Source organism: Anas platyrhynchos, chromosome 1 (assembly GCF_047663525.1).
Source record: "Anas platyrhynchos isolate ZD024472 breed Pekin duck chromosome 1, IASCAAS_PekinDuck_T2T, whole genome shotgun sequence".
Classification (NCBI taxonomy): Eukaryota; Metazoa; Chordata; class Aves; order Anseriformes; family Anatidae; genus Anas; species Anas platyrhynchos.
The window spans coordinates 4374369-4399612 of NC_092587.1; the positions used below are offsets into that span (position 1 = coordinate 4374369).

The 25244-nt window shown below is 45.4% G+C and overlaps 1 protein-coding gene across 1 annotated transcript in view; it reads right to left on the reverse strand.

Moving 5' to 3' along the window:
• SFMBT2 (Scm like with four mbt domains 2) overlaps nucleotides 1-22829 on the reverse strand; it is a 112537-nt gene extending 89708 nt beyond the window's left edge. The window contains exons 1-4 of the mRNA XM_027460891.3: nucleotides 22694-22829; nucleotides 10322-10491; nucleotides 5183-5277; nucleotides 1743-1983 (exon numbers count right to left, since the gene is read on the reverse strand). Of these exons, the coding sequence (XP_027316692.1) occupies nucleotides 1743-1983; nucleotides 5183-5277; nucleotides 10322-10427 (442 nt within the window). The 5' untranslated portion in view covers nucleotides 10428-10491; nucleotides 22694-22829. The remainder of the gene's footprint in view (nucleotides 1-1742; nucleotides 1984-5182; nucleotides 5278-10321; nucleotides 10492-22693) is intronic.
• Nucleotides 22830-25244: the final 2415 nt, after the last annotated feature.

A 25244-nucleotide genomic window follows, 5' to 3' on the forward strand; every position in this document is an offset into this window, starting at 1 on the left:
CACAGAGGAGCTCTGTGATTTATGAATGCATTTAGGACCTCCCTCTTTTCCAACTGATGGAAGTCCTGAAGGCTCAGCTGTTCCGGGGTGTTTTAGATGTCTCATTCCAAAACACAGCTCAAGCTCTTAAATGCTTACATCTTATGGTGAGGGAAAAACAAAACAAAACAAACAACAAAACAGAAAACACACACCCAAAAAGCAGGAAAGTTTCCCAGATTTAATACTCTGGCATACAGTTACATCACCTGGACAGAAGAGAAAGGAGCCACCACACACTCCACATTTGTGGTCACTCAAGCAAAACAGTTTACATGAAGTAGCCACAGCCCAAAGAGCAGACTAACATTTTCATGAAAAGCAGTATGCCTCCAGTTATGAAACAATCATTATTTTCTATTACAACAGTCGATAAAATCTTTTACCCCTTGACCCTGGCATTTTGAGATTTAGTTTATGGCATTGTACACCCTTCTGGTAACATTGATTACAATCCACATAATAAAAGGCAGTTTAAGACACTAATAAAATTAAAAAATTAACCCCTCTTACATCATTTGACTTATTCCTAAACCAACAGATTTCTCTGACATATTTTTTTGTTGTTGTTGCTGTTGTTTTTTAAGCAATCAATTTTCTGTTCATTCAAAAGGCAGTCAGATCCGAACAAAAAGATAACAGTTCAGCTCATATGCAAGGCAGGAATGAGCCTGTTTCTGCTCTAATCCATAGACTACAGCTCACTTCCAGAGGAATTGAGGCAACAGCTACACCAGAAGTCAAGCGTGACACACAAATGGTACATATACTTTTTCAACGGTCGTGTGAACAGCAAGTAGAAGAATGACTTCGGCAGGCAGAATTCTTAAACGAGACTTTTCTCAAACACATTCACAAGCCGGAGGCTAAACATTCATCTCTTCTTCCCCCAGCCCAGAATAAACTGGATGTACAGAGGGAATACATATGAGCAACGGTGACAAGAATACCTCTGCTTGGAGCTACGTAGTGGTAAGAATGCACAGCTGCTCTGTTGCTGTACACAGCAAAAATGAACAAACAAATAAACCCACCACATTATTTTTCTTAAACATTGCGGATTAAATGTATTTTTTAAAAACTGTTCCACATGGAACTTACAGCTCTTGTATTCAGCTTTTGTGCACCAAAAAGCAGAGAATCAGGACACACCCTCACTTATGCTGACCAAATTTTGCTATCTTTATTGATGTGTATCTACCATTGGAATTACAGAATCTGGCAAAAGAAGGCTTTAAACTTCCAGGGCAAAATATTTGAATGCACAGCTAACTTCTGAATTTGGTTACACCCAAAAATCTTGTTAATTCTAGTTTGTCCTCACCCGGAATTTAGTCCTTCCTTTCTGCAAGTACAGGACAATTTTCTGCTCTCACTGAAAGTCATGGCTTGGCAATTTAGTAATGCATTTCTTTGTTAAGATAACCTCATCCAGAAGCTTCTTCTGTTCTTACCAGCGTGGCAAAAACTCCTCACCTGGAGGCTGACTGGAAAATTGAATTACCCACTGACCTATGGAGACATGGCCATGAACTGCCATACAATTTCAGTGGAATTCCATCACCCAACACCAGTTGTTGGTGTTGCATCATTCAACACCACCCCAACACCACCCAACAAGCACCCGGAGCACTTGTTCCACATTGACTGGAAGTCTGGAGACTAACCATCAGCACGGCTCTAGCAAAACACACAGAACTCACCATCCGGAGGCATCAGGACCTTATTATTCTGCGTACACCAGCCAACGGGGTGAAGGTCTGCTGTCATTACGTCACACCAGAAATCCGCCCTGCGGTCATCTCCATAGCCGCAGTAACGAAGCAACAAGAGCTGTCCACATGTTGTAATGATCGTAGCCACCCAGTACGTGTCCGGATTGCTCTTGTTGGCCACTTCTAATTTCATCCCTGGTTGGAAACTGCTTTGAAGGCTGATTTCAACCTTACAGAATGAGAAAGGCATGGTGTTACTTTTTCTTCTTTGCAGGCAGACTCCCTGTCTGACTAAGCAAGCCAACACTGCCACTAAAGAACAAGTCTGGGATAGGACATGAGTTGATTGGGCTCCTTAATACAACCACCTCCTTCCCAGTCTGCCCAGGATCATGACTACTTCACTAGTACCTACCCCATCATGAAAGGTCCCATGTACTCCAAAGGGGCTCACCAGCAGTGTCAACCTCAGGTGCATCACATTTAGGAGAGGGCTGGTAGCTGCCTTAGCATCATCAATCTTTACATAATGCTTGGGAGAAAGGTGGGTCACCCTACTGAGGTTACATTTCCCACCCCACAGCTCCATCAGGCTGGATGCGTGCAAGGTAGAACAGGCAGGCACTGAGCACCTCTGGGAGTTAGGCCCAGCTATAATAATTAGTCATATAACAACACTGAGGCACCTCTTGATGTATGACAAGCATCACAGTCTGAATGCTGTGCCAAGCAGACCGAGGAGAGCATTTCCACTAAATCCATGCCCAGCAGCTCAAAGCACAGCCAATTCACTCTCCCAGCACCTTGGTAAAGAAGGCAGGATCCATGGCTGAAAGAAGCAACTGGCTTGGGATCACTGTCCTGCCCTTTGATGGACAGGTCACTTCCATTCATCTCAGCAGTGACAGGTCACAAATAATTCGCCCATGGACACTGGAGGCACCAGTGCATCTCTTAGAGCGCATCTCTCAGTCCCTGCACGGACTGATATGGGCACATCGAAATCGATCTTCCAAGGGCCAGTGGGGTGTCTCAACCTGCTGTTGGTACAGAAGAGGTAGGTACTGGTCCACTGTTTGCAATGCCAGCTTTGTCTTCAGAAGTCCATCCAAAACTGAGCCTGTGACTCCCTATGAGATGCTTAAGGATGGATTCTTAAATGTTTCTAAGTACATTATCTCCTACAGAGAGATTTTACAATCTGGTTTAAGCCTGTCTCTGATTTAGTTCTCATTTACATGACAGGTTAAAATGCCTCTTCTGCTCACAGAGATAAATGTATTACAGTCTACATAGCCACCTGCAGATTCATACTTCAGGTTGCCAAGCTGAAGAAAAGAAAAAGAAAAAAGAAAACTGAGCTCCTCTGGAATATCTAGCACTGCCTCACCCACCCCACTCCAGTTTATGACATGAGTGGTGGCCAGCCAAAGCTATATATTATTTGCAGATTATAACACTACACATGCTTTTAATTATGTAGACACTTTCATCAGCATCAATGCCTGAGTCAGAACAGCTGAGGTTGGAAGGGACCTCTGGAGATCATCTAAGATTGAGAAAAATCTGTGACATTTACTAGTTTAGTCATAAGACAGGATTTAGCTCTTGTGATGCTCAGGGTCCTCAAGAATAATCCAGGATACATGGCCATTTGTGGTGTCTCTCCTTGATCTCATCTAGAGTAAGGACCAAAGCAGTATTCTAGAGGCAAGAGACTTGTGACTGGAAATCACACAAACTGAGGACAAAACAATCAAATCTTCTTTGAGGGCCTTCCAGTTCCTGGACAACCAATTTTTTGGAGGATGAAGTTCCAGACTGTGAAGCATAGACACCAAGGATAATTCCCAGCATAAACTTACATCACATCAACTGTCCCAGGTGTGGAATACCACAATCAGCAGGCTGCAACAAGCATCTCCATACATCTAAAGAAATCCATAAGGACTTCACGAAAAACAGAACTTCCACCTGGCTCCAGTATTTGGGTAAGGGCTCAGAGCAGAACCCTGGGACAGACCTCTTTCCAGACATCCACTGGACCAAAGATAAACTACAATAAAACTTCACCATTGTCCTGTAATTCTCCAGTACAGAAAATTATGGTCCTTCATCCTGCAATACTCTAGTGTGGTTAAAATGAAAGCAAAATAAGTAACGGAGGATTGTATGACTTTTTTTTTTTCAGATGTTGATAGGAGAGAGAGGCTTTTCATCACTGCTGTTCCTTACTTCCTCAAAAAAAAAATCAAGAAGGCACCTGAAGACAAAGGTAACTTAATAACATGAAGGCAGTCATCAAAATGGAAACTAATCCTAAAGTAGCAACAGATTCTTTGAGGAACTTCCTTCTCACTGCACCACAACTACACAGCTCTCAAAAAATGTCTCTGCCGGTAACCAGACTCAGTTTAAGGGAGCTGAGAGCATCACAGCTAAAAGCCCTCTCTTTCCTGCTTAAGATGCCCACATCCTCCAGAGCATTCATGCATGCCTTCAACTATGATGAACCTGTGCATCAATTTCAGTTCTGTCCATGTCCTTGTGTAAAGGCAGGCTATGAACAGCACACGGGTGGGATGAGCAGAAGAGGTTAGACAACTGGATGTAGATGGAGAAACTGGTCCCATACAATGAGATCTTTGAATGCAATGGGCTCTGCTTGAAGACTCCTTCTTCAAAGCGTGCTCCAATCTTCTCCATCAGTCAAAATTTCAGAAACTGTGGATACTACTTCTGCTAACATGGACCAGAGGAACAGACCTTGCTGTAACTACCAGGGCATATCCAGGACTCCTTCATGTCTGCACAAGCCACATTCACCCAGGAGGGTCATCTGCCCAAGCATTTGGCTCCCACACTACTGAGGCAGCATCTCCAGGAAGGAGGCTGCAAGATTGTTATTCTATTCAGTGGCTTCCTATGGGCCATGCTGGACTCTAGTGCTGAGTGAGCCTGCTAGTCAGTAAATCACACATTGAGAGGACACCTTCAGATAAATCAAGCAGTCTTCTGAGATCAAGCTCTATGAGTTGTGATGGATAGCAATAAAACAAAAAGGAAAAGGAGAAACAGTGGAATATAAAAAAAAAAAACATAAGTACATTATAAACATTATACAAATATGAGTATTATAGAGCAACATAAACCTTGATCAATGACCAATCTGAACCCAGGGCAGATGACAGAGTGCCCTGAGTTGTGACTGCAGTCAGTGCGTGCAAACTGATGTCACCTAACACAAGCTAGAGTGCCGGGAGCTGCACCAGGCAGCACTCAGCTTTGTTCCCATGCAGGCTGTCACATCCTCAGAGGGCCAAATCCTGCCCCAAATGGTCAGATCCCACTTCAGTTGACCAGGAACCCCCTGAAAACCAGAAGAGGGAGCACGCTCAATGCTCTTGAGGCACAGCCAAAGCACGTACGTGTTTGAAGGAGGTGTGGGGAGCGGCACTGGCTCCTGTTTCTTCCAGGAACTCATCCCAGTTGAAGTCTGCATCCTCAATGCTGGAGCCCTCATCTGCTCAAAAGAAAAAAAAAAAAAAAACAATAAAAAGAAAAAAGAAAAAAAAGAAAAAATAGAAAGAAAGGAAAGCAGCTTACAACACAGCCAAAGAAGGCAAAAGTTATGTCAGAGAGTTTGGGGTGAGAATAGCAACCGATATAAACGTCAACACAAGGAAACACAGAAAGTTTGTTTAAAGGTCTGTGCTTAGCCAGTCTGACCAGCTCTTACTGCACTTTCAGCAGATTTGGGGACTTCAGCAGCCACCACTGTGAGACCACTTTCACAGCAGCAACAGAACAACGTCACCATAGTGCAACAGGGACTTGTGCCTTTGCCACAGGGGCACTGGCTGCCTATCCACTATCTCCAGGGTGTAATGGCCCAGCCTTGGGATCCCCAGGACTGTTAATTACAGCAGCTTCCTGGTGATAATATTAGGAGTTGCTTCTGTTGGCCGAGCAGCCCACAGAGCAAATACTCCAACCCTTGTGACTGTGGAGCCCCAGTTTCGGTACTGCCACCCTATCTGTCCCTGCTCAGCCTCCCTCTGTCCCAATACATCAGCCAAGACCTCCATGGGACCATTGTCCCAGGGCTACAGCTGCTTTCCCCCTAAACCTCCTGCACCACTCACAAAACTGCTCCCTGCATTTCTCCTTGTCCCATTTCAGATTTGGGGTTCTGTATCATTCCTCCCCCATCCACACCATTGGCCCACACACGATCCTTCCCCATGGCAAAGGAGCTGATTTTACTGCTCTTTCTTTTGCTGCATCCACGCCAAGCAGAGCAGAGCTGAGGCCTCAAACCATCACCAAAACACACATAGCAATAATTAAAAATAAATCTTCCTTCACTTACAGAAAAATCAGCCAAATCTGATTGTTTTCATTTTGTTCCCAGGCAATCTCGCAAACCCAGTTTCATCCCCAGAGCAAAAATATTTACAGTCTAGCAATGAGCCCTTCGCAATAAGCATTTATCAGGCAAACTCTGCGAGACCCTTACCTGCCCAAACATTCATCAGCATGGTCATGATGTAATTAAAGTGACTCATGACAAACTGAATTAAGAAACCTCCCCAGACAGTTTTATGAAGAAAACAGCAGGATTAATTTATTGCAATTATTGCTACAGGTCTCCAGTTTTCAGGACTAGAAAATTATATTGTGCAATAGGAATCTCTCTTCATTAAAAGGGGAAGAAATAGGTTTTATTTGCTGCCCATGGAGCCAGACATATATATGCAAGGGGAAAAAAATGTATTGGAGGAGGGGTTTTGAGTCAGAGCTGGCAGAGGGTAAAAGATTTGTCTGGGAGTTCAAAGAGGAGTGCTGAGCCATCATCACCCTTAAACACTGCACTCTGCTGCATCAAGCCTAAGGTCTGACTCCTTACTGCAAACTCAATTAACCTGCTTAAGTATGAAGATGTAAATCAACATTTACTCCCATGATAAGGTGGCTACCAGATGAGTTTTCAACTCAGCTGGACAAGAAATAGCCCAACCCCATGATAACGATCTGGAATCAGACAAATTCAATGTAGAATAAGGGATGGGCTTTGTTTCGTGTAGTGTGATCGTTGCAAAAACCTCCAGGCAGAGAAACTGTCCCTGTTTGAGATACTGGACCTAAAATGAGGGCCCTGTTCATTCTTGGCTGAAAGACAAGTCACAGCTTAGCCACGAGGTAGGAACTTGGTGCAAAAAATTGCTGAGACTTTCTCTCTTCTATAACATGCAGGCAGACAACTTTGCTGATCAGGGAAATCCTTCAGCCTCAAAGTCTGTAACCCTGTGGAGTTAATGTTTTAGAGGAGAGCCAGGTCCAAAGATTTCAAAGGCTAGGACTCTACAAAACAGTATCAGAGTCCGTGAGTAGATGGTTAGCAGATATGGTTGTCCATCAAAGCCTTAAAATTACTTCTATGTTTAAGCAACTTTCTACCCTGAGCACCACCAATCCCAGTCCCACTAAGTCTATTACTATATCTGAAGTCTGTATTACTATGCCTGATGTGAAAAAGTGAAGGCAAAAAGTTAAAAGCCCATCTCCTAAAAGCACATCCCCTCTGCCTGGTTGCTCCCTGCTTTTGCGTCCATCTGAGCCTGTGGTACTCGGATGGGCTGCTCAACAACCTCAAGGACATCTCCTGAGGACATCTCCAGGTCAGCCCAGGGCTCTCTCCTGCTCAGCTATTTCTTGTTCAAAGCATGAGACATTTCTCTCAGCCTATGATGCTCTCTATATGTTCCCAGTTTTCACTCCTTCTTTTTGTTCTAACTTTCTGAGGGAGTCCATGCAAGTTTCTCCTTTTCTCCATCCATCCTAAATATTCTTATGGAAGGAGTAATTACCACAGAGCAGAATTTTCAAGCAGTTCAGTATATACATCTTCAGCCCATTCAGGGAGCAATGTCTCCAGGGCGACAAAATCTTCTCCAGAATTTGGCAACAGTAAGTTAATTATGTTAGCATTACAGATGCTAGTTACGGATGCAACAAGTCTTTTACAATCTTATCACCCATGACCTACTCTGCCACATGCCAACATAGAGCATCACTCACCCTGCTGCTCCCACAGCCTCACCAGCAGGCTCATTCACATGCAGTCCAGCAAAACTCCCAACAGCATCTGTTTTCAAAATCAGCCAGATCTCTCCTTCCTAAACCCAAACAGAGAGGCTCAAGCCCTGGCAGTGCTATTCCCCCAGTGATGAGAGCTGCAGCCTTCCCTCTCTGTCAATCCATTTCTCTCCAGTCTGACTCGTCTACAATGTTTTATCTGCAGACTTTATCAGGAAATTACTTTTACAAGGTCTGTAAAAATAATGTCAGAGAATTCATTTATCACGGCATCAGTGTTTTATTTTCCCTCATTTTACCACACAGGATTGTGAAGGGACTGCAAGCTTCCTTTTTTACTTTTTATTTTCTATTTTATTTGTTTAATAGCTTCTGTTCCCTTTTAGAAATCTGGCAGGGGGTCATTCAGAGCAGACACATCACAGCCCTGGGGTCAGAGCAGCCCAAGGAACATGGGGTTACACCCCTAATGCCATCCACGTGTGCATTAATGGGACTGTACACAACTCTCCTCAACCATCACAACACCCCTACCAATGAGGAGCACAACACAGCCTTCGTCGACCTCTCTCATGTTTCTGGAGATCTCTGATTAAAAGGCAGACATGGAAAGGCAAAGTCCTTCCTAACAAATGACAATGACAACAGTGCCCACTTGAGAAGCGATTATCCAAAGCGATTATCTGTTCGTCCCTTCCCAAGTCACAGGCTCCAACAACGAAAGTCCTGGCTCTGCTGCAGAGATCCCCACAAGATGACAAAGTCGGCATTAGGCCTATTTTACATATCAACTCCCTTTCCAATTATTGGTGCTTAGGCCCAGTGCTCTTTTTTAATGAGAGAGTCAAGGCTGGCTAGCCTACAATACGGTGATGTATAAACAAGCCTAGGATGGCAAATAAAATCAACCAGTCATTATCTCTGAGCCTCTCAATGGCTTTAAAGTGCTCTGCGGTCCTCCATGCATTGACATGATAAAAATGCAACTATTCCAACTGTTATCAGCCTCCCAGGACGTCTGGCTACAGGAAATAAAGGGAATAAAAGACCCCAAAATTGTGGCTCCAGAAGCACAGATTTTTACCTGAAGGAGAACAATTTTGGAAATGTAAAAGGTTTGTGACAAAATTGTTAAGCCATCTTATTTACAGGCATGTAGATGTATTTGTGACGTTGGTCACTCACAAAGAACTGAAAGGCAAAATGGTTCAGCAATTAGGTGAGGGCTTGGGGCCAGTGTGGAAATCCTGATCAACAACAAACCTCCTGAATGGTCATGGGAGCGTCACCAACATCCTTAACCTCAAAGACATCCAGGAACCACAGGTCATTCCAAAACTAACGTCTACAGTTGGCCAACTGCATCTCACCCTAGAGGATCCCACCTCTTTCCCATGGATATAAATGGATCTAGCGGTGACAAAAAGCTGCAGGTGTCCACTCTGGAAATGTCTGAATTAGGGCACATCCATCACACCTTGAGATGGGGATCCATCTCATGCAGGCAACTAGGATCAAGATGTACCTGTATGCTCCAACCAGGGTTACTTTTATTTATCCTCGTTGGGGAAAAAGCAGGCAGCTCCATCTGGTGACTCAACCCAAAGGAAACCCAGCACTAATGTTAAAACAGGATGAATTGCTTTCAGGAGCTACATCTACCTCTTCGCTGGTGATGACTACATTTTTTATCTATTTTTTAAGTGTCTTAAGGCATCTCAGCTCCAGATTCAGCTGTTAAACCTTAGGTGATGCTCAGCAGTCATCTCTACATGTCATCCTAGGGAAGTGGGGCTCTCTTTCATGTCTATAGAGAACCCAAGGCAGTACTTGGGTTCTTACCTAAACTAACATAAGTGTCCTGTTTCTTTCAGGTGGGATGAATCTTAACACACTCCCCCAAATTTCTGGGGTGCTAAGGGAGAAACAGTGAGAACTGGACCTAAGGTAGAGCTTTGGAGCTTGACTTGAGCACAGGGCTACCAACGGAGCACAAGACAGCACCACCTGAGAGAACAGATGCAAAAGGCACTGAAGGGAAAGCATGCAGAGTTTGAAAGCTTTCACCCCACCACTGCTACCACTGCATGTGAGGAGTGTTGGATCAATGATTCACCACTGGTGAGAGCACCTATTTGTATGTAAGGACAGGAAAGACACAATACAGTGTCCTGGGAAAGGTTTTCTACTGCTTTTTATTTAAAATTGGAGTAACTGATAATGCACTGTAGAAAACATCCAGTAGAAAAAAAGCTGAAATCTCCCACCCCATCAGCCAGGGATCCACTTTAGCACTCCACAATACGGGACACACAGTTTTGTCCAACCCTCAAATCTCAAAAAAGGCCATCAAGCCATTCAACCACCCCTAATGGTCCCCTGGTAACACAACTGCCCTCACCCCTACTGGTGGTCAGCTGGAGGGCTGTGACCATGTAGGTAGCCCGTGATGGTAAAGGAGAGCTCACCTGAATCAAACTGCTCCTGGTCGCCGTTGGCTGGGCTCTGACCCTTCTCTGGGGAGAGATTCTGGGTCTCTTGCATGGTGGCGATGAAGGACGCCCTTGTGTCCATGGTTCAGAGGAAGAGTCCTTCCCTTCCTAATTCATCCTGCAGCAGGGAGTTCCTAGAGCACAAACTAAATAAAAAAGAAACAACGGGTGATTTGTTCTGCCTACACCAACTCTCAGCCTTTCCTAAGGAGTTTCAAGTTATTTTGTGTTGATCGTAACCCTTCAATCCTGCTTCCTCATCCAAGATGAAGCTGTTGTTGAATGGGGAGCCACAGTAGAGGACACTTCCCTTAGTGGCAATAATCACTGCAATAACAGAGATGACAGTGTGGTAATAAGCAACATCCACAATATCCAACACAAAGGATTCACCTCCCAAAGTTCAGTCCAGCTCCCTGTGTTGCCAACTGAGAGATAAGGACATGCCCATAACGTGGCACAATCCTTGCCCAAAAAGGCACCTGAGCAACGCCAGCTCAGCTCAGCCCTCCTCCAACAAGTTGAGCCCATGGCTTCCAATTTCTTTTGATGGCTAACACTGTGTGAGCTATATCTCATTTCATAAATACTCAGATTTCTGAAGAGGGAGATTTACAGAAAAGAAGCAGAGGAAACAATGAATGGACAGTAATTGGGAGAGACTGGAAAAAACTCTAGAAAATAAAGTTCTACATGTCTAATGGAGATACCAGAATGAAATAGTACTAGCCACAACTGGTTTTTAATGAAGGCTGATCTAAGGGAACTGCAGCAGTTAGTACCCCCCAAGGTAGCAAATATGAACTCAGGTGTAGTTTGGGTCATGTTGGCAGAAGGGATTCTTCTTGAAGAAATTAACATAGTAAAAATAGAATAAAAACACAGAGATGAAAAATGATATGAGAAAGCAAATACAGACTGACTAGATCTTGAATCAGATACCAGACTAAATGAGAACTGTATTTCCAGCAAGAGCAAGCCACCAGACAAGCAATACCCAGAGAAACACCTTTAGGAGTAGATAAAAAAAAAAAAGAACTCCAAAGTGAGCTTTTCAGTAAAACTCACCAAGATGGTGATGAATTACAAGGTGTCAAAGGAGGGCTGAAAAAGAGAAACCAAGAGCGTGGGTTATGGGCACAGAGGGAACCAGCTATTCACACAGATACGCTAAAGTGAAGACAGATGGTAAGAAAGGTGTGTGTCCAGAATATAGCATGTGGAGGACGGGTTCTGCTTATTAGTGAATGCCTCCAATACCTGCATGAAAGCAAGGACTATGCTGGCAGCACCAACATCAAATGACTGCAAGAAGCATGACTAAAAGTAAGAAAATGGTTTACTGCCAGAGGCCAGGCAAAGCATGAGGTAGTAAGAGTGTAAAAATATTATGGGATTTTTTTCCAACTTTTACTGCTCAGGAAGCATATTCAGGAAGACCAGATACAGTGGTTATAAAATAGAAAGAATGAGAGTGGTTTGTTGTAGGTTTTTCATTCCCGGTTTTTAAGGCTACTCCAATGAAAGATGTGAGGGGAAAAATGACATGTATGAGCAGTTACAGCACAAACTGACAAGGATGAGGAGCATGTAAAATGTAAGTGTAACACCTGTTAACTGCTGGTTGGAATGGTCACAACAGCAATTAAACCACACTAAAGCCGCGTGTGCTTCAGAAAGCATCACTGATAGATGCAGATTACCAAGGAAGGTGGTTTGGCCAAAGTTAGATTTCCATCAGTGATTTGTGTGCCTCAACCTAAAGGAACCTACTAATGAAAAAATAAATAAATAGATAAATAAATAAATAAATAAATAAATAAGGAGATTATAAACCTATTCAGTGCAATATATTTGCTGGTCTCTTTGCAGAGTGCTTAGTATACTTGGAGCACACCATAAAGAATAATGATCACTTCCCCATTGCGATGGCCACTACAGCACTTTATCTTTATTCTTTGTTGACATGAGACTTGCTAATGAATTAAGTGTTTTATATACTATGAGTATTTTGAGTGCAGCTATCCTCAGAACATATATATCACCCATCCCCAGTGTATATTAACTTTCAATTAACCATGAAACAAGAAGCAATCAGTCTACTGAAAGTCAAAAATCACTTCTCCTTCAGTAGAGAATACTTCCGTAAATATCATTAATAATAAATTGGTTAAGTATCAGGATTTTACATCAAGCTTGTTAAATACGAGAGGAGGGGAACTGTCAGCAGAAATGAAACCTTGGGCGGATTAAGCAGTTTTCATTTTTGCCTAGGACCAGGCAGTGACGGAAAGTAATCTGGGTCTATTAGAAAAAAGTAAAATAAAATAAAGGACAGAGAGAGATCAATCTAAACACAACAGATCAATCATCTTAAACAGAACTCAAGGGTACCAGTACAAATACCCAGAAGAAAGATAAGCCGTTTGATAGCATAGTTAAACCTTGTAACGTTCCCATGACGCTGATAGGGCAAAGTTATGAACTTAAAGAAAGCTGAAGGTGTCCATTCAGACAATGCCCCAGATCCATGAGAAGGGACTACTCCTCTGCCTGGGAATTTCTCCATCAGAAGTGGGAAATGGATGGGAAAAGCAGCAGGAAGCTGCCCGAGTGGCTGCAGCACGGCTGGGATTGATCCTCAACAGCCACGTCTGAGCTTAATTACATGGGAGCAATGCAGAATCTCAGACAAATTCAGCAATGTCATTGACATTTTTGTTGATTTAATTCTACTTTAACATTTTTTTTTCTTTAAGCTATGGATAACTTTCTGGTCTTGAGATGTCTCATTGAGAGTATCCATGTTCCAAGAGAACTGGATCTGCCTGAGGCTATGGTTTATCTTCTTATTTTGGGAATAACTAGTTCATAGTTCGTGGTAGGAGTGTGCTTGAGTGTCCTCCCAACACCATAAAACAAGACCAAACTCCTGTGCAAACACAAGCTCCAAGATAGCCCTGAGCCTGAGTTGATACAACTAACTAGCAAAGAAAGCTGACATAGGGTATTAATTTTTCTCTTCTTATTAATTGCTGCTAATTAACACTTCAAACGGAGTCCCTAGCCATACTGTTAACAGCAGCATGCTGACCTGCCTGCAACCACCACCACCAAACAAGCACCGCATGCTGCCCTTCGCTGATTTCCATCCATCCAAAGAAACACATTTCCCAAATTAAGGACCACGAGAAAACCAGGGGATGCGAAACTACAGCAAAAGATGCTCAAGGTGACACTACATCAGGCAGGAACAGAAGGAAAGGGATTACGAAATGCAACTGAAAGAGGGAGGAAGGAAAAAAGCCCCTGGTTGCAGATCCCTTGTTCACTGTATTTGCACAGTGGTGGTTTGAACCGATCCGATGCTTCCCCCACACAGCTCCCATTCCCCTGGTATTTAATTCACATCCAGACTTTTAATTCACAGGCAGGAAGAGCCAGCCAATATAAAAAAGAATCTCTTTTATTTGCTTCTTCCCACAGCTGTCAGTCTTAGCCGCATCATTATCTCAAACATGCTGCCTTGTCATCTCTATCAATATTGGCTCTTTGAATAAGTGCTGGCATTGGCTTTCTCACACCATTTTACATTTCTTGTCCCGTGTGCTCTACCCTGTTTTTCCTTCCTTTGGAATAAGCCCCTGTAGGGAGAGGTCCGCACACACAGACACAAATCCAGCACCTTTGGGTTCTCCCTTGGAATTACTCCTGAAAAACTCACTTTCCCCCTCCAACACATGCTTGGTTAATAGGGCCTGACATAAAAAAGGTAGGCTGCTGGAACAGAGGATGCAAAAGAGATCCTACATCCTTGAAACTTCCTATCTGGGTAATTTATGTCCATCACTTTACGCCAACATACTGCTGAGTCCTGAATGGAGGAGAAGGACCAACCCCACTACTTGGTGTCCCTGGGCTCACTGCATTTCCAGAGCTTGACCCTAGATATGCTGGTGGGATTTCTTTTACCTAGACGCTCCTTTACAGCTAACCAAGAGAAACCTGCTCAGGGCACCTTGCGGGGCTGAAGCGAGACAACCTAAGCTTGCACCGTACCACCAGCCCTGGGGAGGGTCCCTGTGCTGGCACAGCACCTGCTAAGATTTTAGATATCTACATTTGCCAGCAAGCAAACTGAAGGAACCAAACAACACAAGTTCTGCACTCAGGGTGAACTCAGCCCTGTGTGATTAGGTCTAGGATGCAGGCAAGTTGACCACCTCAGGATTGATCTTGAGTCAGGCTCTCCCCCACCCTCCCCCTTTATGTGACCACAAAGGCACCTTGTGACCCATGGGACACAATATGAGACCAGTCATCACCCAGTAGTCAGGGCAAACAGGAATCAAGTCAATAGCACCCTATAGCATTCTCCTCCACAGCATCCCTTTTGAGGGACTCACCCTTCATTGGGTGTCTGACCCAGTACTGAGCTCCCTTCCCTGCTAGCCTGGAGACACACATGTCCCAGTGGATCCCAGCCCCAGTAAGTGCTGGGCTCAGTCTCCCCAGTAGCCACACTGCAGATCTCAACACACAACCTCTACTTTTTACAGCTCAGGTCAAGTCAGCAATGCTTTCTGCCAGGTCTAAAAGTCTGGATGTGCAGTCTTTGCCTTAAACAATGCAGGTGACCTTTTTCAAAGCTCAGAGACCACCTCCAAAAGCACGCAGGGCGATCAATGCGGTCTCCAGCTTCCCCCAAAAAGCCATCTCACAGGCAATGCTGCAAATCTCCCGTTTCATTTAACACGACGATGCCCACGACTAAAACCGTGCCTAAGAAAGCCTGCTCCTCTAGGCAGAGGTCCCTAAATAAAACCATACTTCATGCAGGATTGCTAGTGGCAGCCTGCCACAATATTTACACCCCCCGAGCATCGGCACAATGCGAACGGAGGCTCGTTCAGAAGGGCTATTGAACACATCAAGGAGCAGCTTTCACCTCCCAGAGAAAGAGCCTGTCTCTCTTCCCAGACAAAGTACCAGTTGGAAACCTTTTGAGGATCACTTCTTCCAAATTCCTGTCCTTTCATTTATTTATTTATTAATTCGAGCGCTCCCCTCGCCCAATGTTTTCATTTATATCAAGTGACAATTTCTCCTTCACGTTGAATACCCCACAGGACTTGATTAGGGGCACATCACTGCTTTGAACAGCGCTGTGTTGGTGTAAATATACTCTAAGGTGGAAGAAACAAATTTCACCTAATCCAGAGAACCCGAAATGTTCAAAAAATACAAATATGTAACAAGGCACTGACCAGAAGAAGAGAATAATCTGCTTTCCATGTTCTTGGTGAATAGAACAGGAAGGTTTGGGTTTAAACTACAGGAGGAGGCATTTGGTATGGGCACAAGAAAGAAAATCATTAATAATGAATTTGGTGAGGAAGTGGAATAGACTGTTGGAAGGACACAGGGTTCCCCTGATCTTTCTAGAGGCAGGTCTTGGAACAGCTATTCCTGCGCTAGGGTTAGAGATGGTCTGCACAAGCCCTGGAGGTCCCTCCAGCCCTCCTGCCCCAGCCACTCAATAGGGCTGATCTTTCTGCTCTATCAAGCAGGGTGTTTTTTTTTGTTTGTTGTTTTTTTTTGTTTGTTTGTTTTTGTTTTGTTTTTTGCACCTGTATCATTTGTGCACTAGCAAAGAAAATAGAACGATTAACCCTGGAGGGAAAAAATGCAAAAATGGGAAAACAGAAGAACGATCAGAGCAGGGAAGGTCCAGATTTGCCATCCTGAAAGGGAAGAAGGATGGGAATCAAACTCTCTGCAGACACGTGCTCAAAAAGGGATTATGTGAGGTGGTGACAGGCCTCTGTAACTGAGCAGGTCCTTGCACTCCTCTGTCCTTGCCCTGCTGCCAAATGCCTCGCACTTTCAGGCTGATGGAGACAGACCTGTTTCACTAGGCGATTTTCTCCTCCTCCTCACCCGGCACACCATGGACTCCAGGATATGCATGGAGATAAATAGCAGCGAGATAAGATGACAGAAAGTAAAATAAACCTAATTAGAGCAACTAACTTGTTTACAGTGAAAAGCCCTGCAGTATTAGAATTTAAAAAAAAAAAAAAAAAAGACAGATGAGAGGCAAGCACACAGATGTCTGGCTGAGGTACTCATCCCACTCTTAGCTGCCCTGTGCATAAATGCAGCCTAAGGACTCAGAGATAAACTTAAAGCAAAAACCTACCATGGACCTCAATGAGAACTAGATCAAACCTCTAAAATTAAAAGCACTTTTTCCTTAAAATTCCCTTCTTCCACATGAGCTGGAAGGTTTATAACCAAGCACAGCATCACTGTCAAACCTGTAGCCCTGCCTGCTAACCCCGGACATCCCCACCTCGAGCATCCCATGGGACACACGTGCAGGGCACGATCCTGTGCTCAGCATCCACACCAGACACCTGGGGGGAGCCTCCCAGATTTGGGTGCCGATGGCAGGATCTGGCCCCAAACCACTTTTTTGTGCTGCCCCAAACAGCAGGACAAGCCAAGGGGGCACCTCTCCCCTGTGCTGCACTTGAAGTATTTATGCTCATCCCAAGCAGCTGTAAAAATCCATTCCTGCCACAGCACAGCTATTTTACATCCTCTTTGCAGAGAGCTAAATGCCAGCAGAAGGTGCCAGGGCAGGGAGAGGGAGGTCGCCACGTGCTAACCTTTCTCACTTCAAGTTGCTCCATCACCTGCTAGGTGGCTGTCACCTTCTCCGTGATTCAACAGGCAGTCCCCATGATTCAGCCCCACCTTGGCATGTGCTTCCACACTTGCTCAGCACTCACTGAACACCAGCTGCTTTGGGAATACGGCATATTTAAGATTAAGCATCTTTTAAAGCGCTCAGCTGAATTATGGCCATGGAGCAGACTGAAATGATATCCCCAATGCTGCCCTTTAAAACAGGGAAAAAAAAAAAATGCAGGGAAGAAGCAGAGCAGCAATGTCAACCATCTGCAGTGTCCCTTCTTCTGCCACCCCTGGGTCGGAAACAAGGGAGCCTTTTAGTGGGGTAACGAACGCGCACAGCTGCTTATCATCCCAAAACATCTCATTTAGCACCAGCCACGTGGACCGAAAAATAAAAGAAAAATCAGTCAGACCCCCACAAAGGGACCAATCAGCCAAGTCACCAGAGGGAGACACAAAACACTGTTTTCACAGACTTCACTTAGGGCCCAATTCAGAAGCCTCTCACCAGCCAGAACTCCAATTGCCCGGGGCAATGAGCGCTGCCTTTTACATTCGCTCTGACTCCTGCAGGGCACCACATTCTCAATAAATAAATAAATAAATAAAAATACGCAAACTGGAAAAAAAAAAATTAAACATCTGCCATCTGATTCCAACGCTTTTTAGGAAAAATGACATTTTAGGAGCTTGGCGCGACGTTTGGTTCATTTACACAGCACAGCTGATTAGCACTTGGGCTTAGTCCTGTGTGTGTTCACACCCCTCCCAGTGCTTTACATCCAGATAAGCTCCATGAGGTGGGAGAATCTGCAAAACCAAATTGCAGCCCTCATGGACATCTCCTGCCACCCCTTCCCTTCCCCTGGGACAAGCAGAGAGCAGCCAGCAGCCTCTGCCAAGGTCTGACCAGGACCAAATTCCACAAAACATTTTAATTCAGAGATCTGCAAGTCACATTTAGAGGGCTAATTCCACCCCTTTTCTCCAAGACAAGACTGATTGGATTCCCTTTCATCCCACAAGTGGCCTCTGAGAGATGCCATGGCGAACACATGAGCTGCCCCAGGTCATCCAGAATGAATTCCCCACACAGCGGAGGATCCCAACGTCTGGCCTTGCACCTTCCCAATAACTTATATTCAAACTGGAGCTCAGGACTTTGTCCAAGCAATTAGGGCTCCCTTGCACAAGCCACCTGGTGACGTTTGGAGCATTAATCACGAAAGCAAGAATCACGAGCACGAGAAAAAAATAGCCTAGATTCCGCACATACCTTTTTTTAAGCTTCACACCTACTCAGAAATGATCTTTCGGTCAGCTGTCAAGATTTGCCTGGTTTGGGGGATTTTATGGCTTTTTATTACTATTTAATTTTAGAACAAACGTTTCTGATTCATGAAAGTGGAGTAACTGTGATCACACTTTCTAAACCAGCCCTCTCAAAACCGCTTTGTTTAGGCCTTGCAAAAAGGCCGATCTCAAAATAAACTTTTTCAGGAGCTGTTAAATGTCAGTGACAAAGCCTTTTGCTCATACTCCTGCGTTCCCTCTGCTCTGCAACCCAAACACTTCGACTCACCATAGGAGTGCCACCTAAGACACAGAAAACAAAGCTAATATAAATCTTCTGGCTGAAAACCCAAAGGGTGGATTTGACTGGCTTCATCAAAGATGACTACTGTAAAAAGATCAACAGATAGTTTGAAACGATGAGTCTTAAACGTTGGCAAGGTACCACCAGCCACTCTAAAATAACTGCTCCTGAGGATGACATTGCAGGGATAGAACAAATTCAGCATTTGCAAGGAGCATCACTATTACCAAGAGCATCTCATTTTCTGCACTGAGGGCCCAGCTGCACCAGTCGATCCATGGCACACATCAATACACAGTAATAAAGGACTTGGGACGCTTCTATAACCTTCAGGTCATCTGAAAAGTTGCCACCCCATCAATTTTCCCTGGGCACCTTCAGAAACGTGCTTCTGGATCCTCCTTCTCTATGCTTCGTCTCCACGGCCTGATTCTTGGAGCTTCCACAACTCCTTGATTTTGTCACTTGGACACGAGCAGGGAGTAGCCACCTTCCTCAACCACCACCCCTGGGACGCCCCCAAACTCCCCCATCCTATACCAATGTGAATTTAGCCAGCAAAAATCCCACAAAGAAACAACACAGCACCTTCTCTCCCATGGCCTGTCCCACAACAAGATATTTTTCACATCCCTTTGCTGATGTTCCCATATTGTGGCCACATCCCTGCAAAAAAGCCTGAAAAAGCAACTTGAAATACATACAAGTATTTATTTTATTTATTTAAAGGGTCAGCAGCCCACCCTGCACAGCACAAGCCATGGGGGGAAAAAAAAAAAGCATCCCTAAAGAGCTGACAGTTGCAGTATTGATTCTATTTCTGGCAACACCGCCATAAAGTTTTAATAAATGTTTCATTAAAACATCAGCTGTCTGTCCAGCCAGTCAATTATCACTCATAATCACAGCCACACAACTACATACTGCCTTCTACAGATGTTCTTACAGCTGCGCCACACACTCTCCACCACTGCAGCACCCTGGAAACATCTGTTGAATATCTGTAAATGTTTTCTCAATATATAAATGAAATGATACTGGCTGCCTACTATCCTGTTATGCTGTCCTTCCCCAAAATTCAGTAAAAAGATATTATTTCTTTTTTGTTTGCAGTGTGCTAGTCGCCCAGCATCTCTTTGCTGTATCTATTTAAATGGCTTTTATATTTTCACTTAGTAACAGATTACACCGAGCCTCCATCTTATCAGAGGAGTTATTAGGATCTAATCCTTTATAAACACTGAAGTTATTAGACTTGTGAGACTATTTTCTTCCTTTCCATAAATAATCCGCTGGAAAAAAATGGGAAAAAAAAAAAGGAAAAAAGAAAAAAACAAACCACTTGTGTCCTTGCTCCCCTGGGCTACAATCCCAAACTCTGAGAGCAAACCTGTCTCGCCCACGCCCCCCAACTCCTGCAGAGTCCACCAGCAAATAATCCCCTTGCCCCCCAGCAAAGGAAATCAAAAGTGCCTGTGCAGAATCCCCTTCCTTTGGGGGAAACAGGAGCAAAGATTTGGGGGTTGCAAAACCGTCCTATAAACACAGCCCCTCAGGGTGATGGGGTGTCCCCTTCCCTGGCAGGTGTGGGGGTTGCACCCCATCTTGGGTGGGGGTCTGGATGCAGAGCCTGAAATGGGCAACACTAGTGCAAAGTGAGGTGTTCCCATCAGAAAGTGCAGTTTGCAAGTACCATTTTAGGCTGGTTTTTCTATATTAGAGCAAATTCATTTAACGCAAAGAAAAGAAGAAGAAGAAAGAAAGAAAAAAAAAAAAAAAAGAGGGGCAATACCCCAAGGAAAAGGGATCTACAGAGACCTCTGCATCCCCTCCGTGCCTCCACCAGGACCCCCACCAAGTTGCTTTTGTGCTCAGCCTCCAGCTCCTTCTGCTACAACACCTCCTGCCCAAGTGCCCAGGGGCACAAAGTGCCTTCAAAAGTCCCTCTGCCAAGGGGCAGCACACGTGGAGAGGGGCAGATGCAGGGCAGGGATGGGGGAGTTTTTTCCCCATTTTGCAACGGCTCCATCCCTTCCCAGCCCACAGAAGATCCCACAGGCTGACTCCACTCCACTTGGATTTTGCAAGCTCAGTCCTGCTGCTGTTTGACAGCTGCCCCCCAAGCAGCTTATAATTAATGCTCTGCTTATAATTAATGCTATTTTCTAATAACAGGTCAGAATCCTTCCCCCTCCCTCGTTCCCCCGGTCCCCACCCCTGCGACATCGGTTTGCTGGCTCCCTGAGTGGCAAAACTTGGTCCTGAGTGGGAATGGAGGCTGAACAGAGGGCAAAAATGGAGTGGGAGGATGGAAAAGAGCCCCGTTGGAAGGCAAAACCATGCTGCGATGGGCGAACTGCATCTCCAACCCCTCCTGCTAAATAAAAGCATGGTGGGTTTCTGGAGAGCATCTCCAAGAGGCTCAAGGAAATGTTCCCCCAAGCATCCTCCCCGGCTCCTCTATCCCCGCGATGCTAGAGCTTCCCATCGCCTCCCAGGGCTGCAAAATGCGGATGTTCCCAAGTTAACACCCTGCCACCACGGCGAAACGATCCCCGGGGCAGCAGCACCAGAGCGCTCCCGGCACTGGAACAAGGAAGTTTCTCCTGCCTCAGCGCCAGCCTCGCTCCTCCACTCCCCCGAAAAATGCATTTGCAAACGGCAGCCGGGGAGAGCACAAACAACTCCCGGCAAACTCCTCGCAAACTCTCATTTGCTTGCTCTGCAAAAGCTGCGAGTCGCCTCCGCCGTCGTGGGCTTTTTAGGGTCCCTCCGCGCAAGAGATGCTCGTTGCGGCACGCACTGGTAAAGCCACTTGTTTGGCAGCCCCGATTTCCGTGCACGGCAATTTCTGAGCATTTTTGTTAAACAACAGAGGGGGGGGAAAAAAATAAAAAGCACATCCCCGGTTGACTGCGCCGAGCGGGGAAGGCTTGACAGCTCCAACAGGACATCTCATCCCACGACATGTCTACTCTTAATGCAAAATAAATCATCGCCGCGTCTCTCGGCATTTTTTTTTTAGCTCTCTCTCGTGGCACGCCTGCGATTTTGGCATTCAAAGGCAAATCGGCCGGGCTCCGAAGTCTGCGTGCCCCTTCTCGTGGTTCCTTCCCAGCACACACAAATCCCTTGTACTTTTCCCACCAGTGAGTCCTGCAGGGGGGGACCCGGAGGACCGATCCCATCCCCACCTCTCTGCGTTTAATTCACCGGCGCACCTCTCCCGAGCAACAAAAGAGAGTTGAGCCAACGTGTGACACCTTGGCTTCTCTCTTTTTTTCCCCTCAAAATGTTTATTTTCAGTTTTAAAGACACCTTAACCCGCCATGTTGAACTGACAAGCTTTATAAATATTCATTTACCGCAGTTCGGGAGCGCTACGGGGGAAAATATGTAGAGAGATCAGGGCTGCACGTTTTGGCACAGCTGATTGCTTTCTTTTCTTTTCTTTTTCTTCCCCGCTATTTGCGGCGGCTTTTTTTTCACCCTTGCAGATTCGGAAGAAAGAAAAAAAAAAAAAAAAAAACACACCCAAAATAACTCTTTCCGAGGCACGCAGCAATTTGAAAGGGGGGTTGCATGCGAAGGATGCCCCCGAAGGATGCCAGGGAAGACCCCAAAAAGATAGATTACTTTAAAGAGGAAAAAAAAAAGAAAGAAAGGAAGAAGAAGAGAGGGAGAAATGAGGGCATGCAGAGTATGCCAGGAAAAGAACCCGCTGACAGCCGGCGGGGAATTGCGGCCGCAGTGCCCGGGGAGGGTGCGCGGGGAGCGGCAGCCGCAAAGCCGAGCGCAGGTACCGGCTCCAGCCGGGGCTGTGCCCCAGCAGCCCCGCAAGCCTCCCGCAAACACTTCCCAACAACTCCACCTCTTCGCACAATACACCCACAGCAACCTTCCATCCCTCGGCTTTCCTTTCCTTTAAAATAAGAAAAAAAAAAAACCCACCCGACTCTCTCCACCCAAGCGCTGCGAAAAAAAAAAATAATAAAGAGAAATGCCAGCAAGGAGTGTCCCGGGGGGTGCTGCTGGATGCGGTGCCTTACCTGAGGAAGTTTGGGGGGTTAATTTTTTTTTTATTAATTTTTTCTTCCGCGCCTCAGCAGCGGGAGCCCGCGGTGCGCGGCGCTGCGCGGAGCCGTCCCTGCGCCCGCACCCGCGGCAGCCTCATTCCAATATGGCATCCGCGCAGTGCGCATGCCTGCCGCTCTTTTTAGGGCTTTTTTTTTTTTTTTTTTTTTTTTTTTTTATTTAGCAGCCAACTCCTTCAGTGACCTTTTTCAGCAGTTTCAAAAAAAAAAAAAAAAAAAAAGAAAAAAAAAAGAAAATCCCCCGCATCTCTCCCCCCCCTCCTTGCACCAGCCGGCATCACCGGGGAGCGGCGCAGGGAAGCGCGCAGCGGGGTCTCGCCTTGCGCGCAATTTTTGTGACACAAAATGCCCCAAAGCCAGCAGTGCTTCTAGCCGAGTGGGACGTCTCCCTCCCATTTTTCCCTCCCCACCGCTCCCCGCAAGCTTCTATCTCGGGTTCTTGCCCGATTTTGTGTCGCAAAGAAACTTCCAGGGAGGATGAGGAAGCAGGGAAAGGAAAAAAAATGCACCGCGTCCCCTCCGCTCCGACTGCCCGGACTTTCCCCTGATCCTCTATTACCTATTCTTTCCCTGTTGCAAAAAATAAATAAAAAAATAAAAACAAGAGCAGGCGAGGCACAAGGCAAGATGCAAAATCAGCCGGGGCACTCCCCTCCCAGCGCGCAGGCACATACACAACTTTCTGGATGTCGTTTGCGCGTTGGGATTTTTTTTTTCCTTTTGTTTTTTCTTTCTTTTATTTTTCCTTGTAGTGGCTGCAGGGGATCCGCGGCAGAATCGCACCGAACGTCGCCGTGCGGGTGTGCTTGTGCGGGGGTGTCTGCACGTTCAGCTACACTGCGGGATTTTTCTGATTTTTTATTTCTCTTTCAAGATCCTGAAATCGGCCCCGATGCAGGGCTGGAAACCGCCCCATGCCCCCCGCCCTGACTGCTCCAGCACCCCGGAGGGGCGCAAGAATTCCCGGGGGCAATGAGGGCAATAAAAGCCCCCTTTGAAGCCATTTTTTGGGAGGATGCCCCGACTCAGCCATCTCCACGGCTTTCCCTACCCGGCTTTGCTCAGCAGCAGGGCGGCGGAGGATTTTGCAGAGATTCCTCTGCCTGCCTTGCAGCCCTGCCCAGAGGCTTCACAATGCTCCTTGCTGTCGATTTGGGGATTTTTTTTCATATCCCTCCTCCTTGCAGTATCCCTGATAGGTGTGAGGATGCAGACCGATACCTTTGGAGCATCCTCCGGGACTAGGGCTAGTGCAGCACATGCATATTCAACAGGTCCAGAGGGAAGCAGAGGGAAGGGGCTTCCTCACCACAGGGCTTTGTCATTCGTGGTCCATCTCCAAAAGGCCATGGAGAAGGATTCAGCCCCTCTGGTTCCAGCAGAGTTGCTGTAAAACACATGAATCAGGCAGTTCATATTTTTTTCTGGCTTACAGGTTGGATGGGATTTCAAAACAGCAAGGGAACACTGTCCAAACTTCAAAATAACACCCAAACTCTAAAAGATGCCAGGAAAGTGGCTGACATTTTTAGCAGGGAGACATTTCAGATTTTCAACATACTTTTGAAAAAAAAAAAATCTGCAAGCACAATATCTTTGTGCTTGCTCCTTTTCACCTTCTCCAGATTATATCACACCAAAGTTCCCCTCACTGTAACACATCTGTGGGTGCTGCTGCCAGGCTCTGACACTACCACCATTCAACCTAGGGTAGCAGAAACAGCTCTCACATCACTGCAGATGTTTCTTCATCTCCTTTCTATTACCACCAGCTGCCTTTGTCCTCTGTTCCCATTCACACTTAAGGGCTCTTTGCTTTGGTTCCACTGACCTGGACCTCTTCTCTCTTGGCCCTCTCTTATTTCTATTTACAGACTAATTCTGAAGAGCTGAGAGCATGTTTGGCCATGTTCATAGAGATGTAGAAGAAAGCATTATCCTTGTCCAAAGAGTTTATCATCTAAATTAGCTCTGTGGAAGGTGTCCAAAAAGGTGGATTAAAAAAAATAACAATTAAAAAAAAAAAAAAAAATTGAGGCTGAGGAAGGAAATCCCTTCAGATTTTTTTTTCTAAATGACCGCTACCGTAAGACTTTCAGATATGAATGAAAAGGTGCAGATTTATAGCAGGCCTGATCTGAACATGACTGTATCAGCTCCTGTTGGCAGCAAAGATTTTGGATCTTGTTCAGAGCTGAGAATACAAATTGGTTTAGTGGACATAAATTGCAGCAATATCTGAGCAATTTCATTTTAGTACTACCTTTCAGAGTATCCTTGGGAAAAAGGAAACACTCTGAGAAATGCTGAATTGTCCCAGCTGAGAATCCCAAGATATAAGATGGATTTAATCCATCAGTGAAAAACCACACCAACATTAGCACAGGTTTTAGTCTCAGTGGCCCTGTGTTCCCAGGGATATGTCTCCAACATTACACTAATTTTGCTGCTATTTATGTTGCTGAGTGTCAGATCTGTTGTCAGCCACCTAACACTCACACTTGTA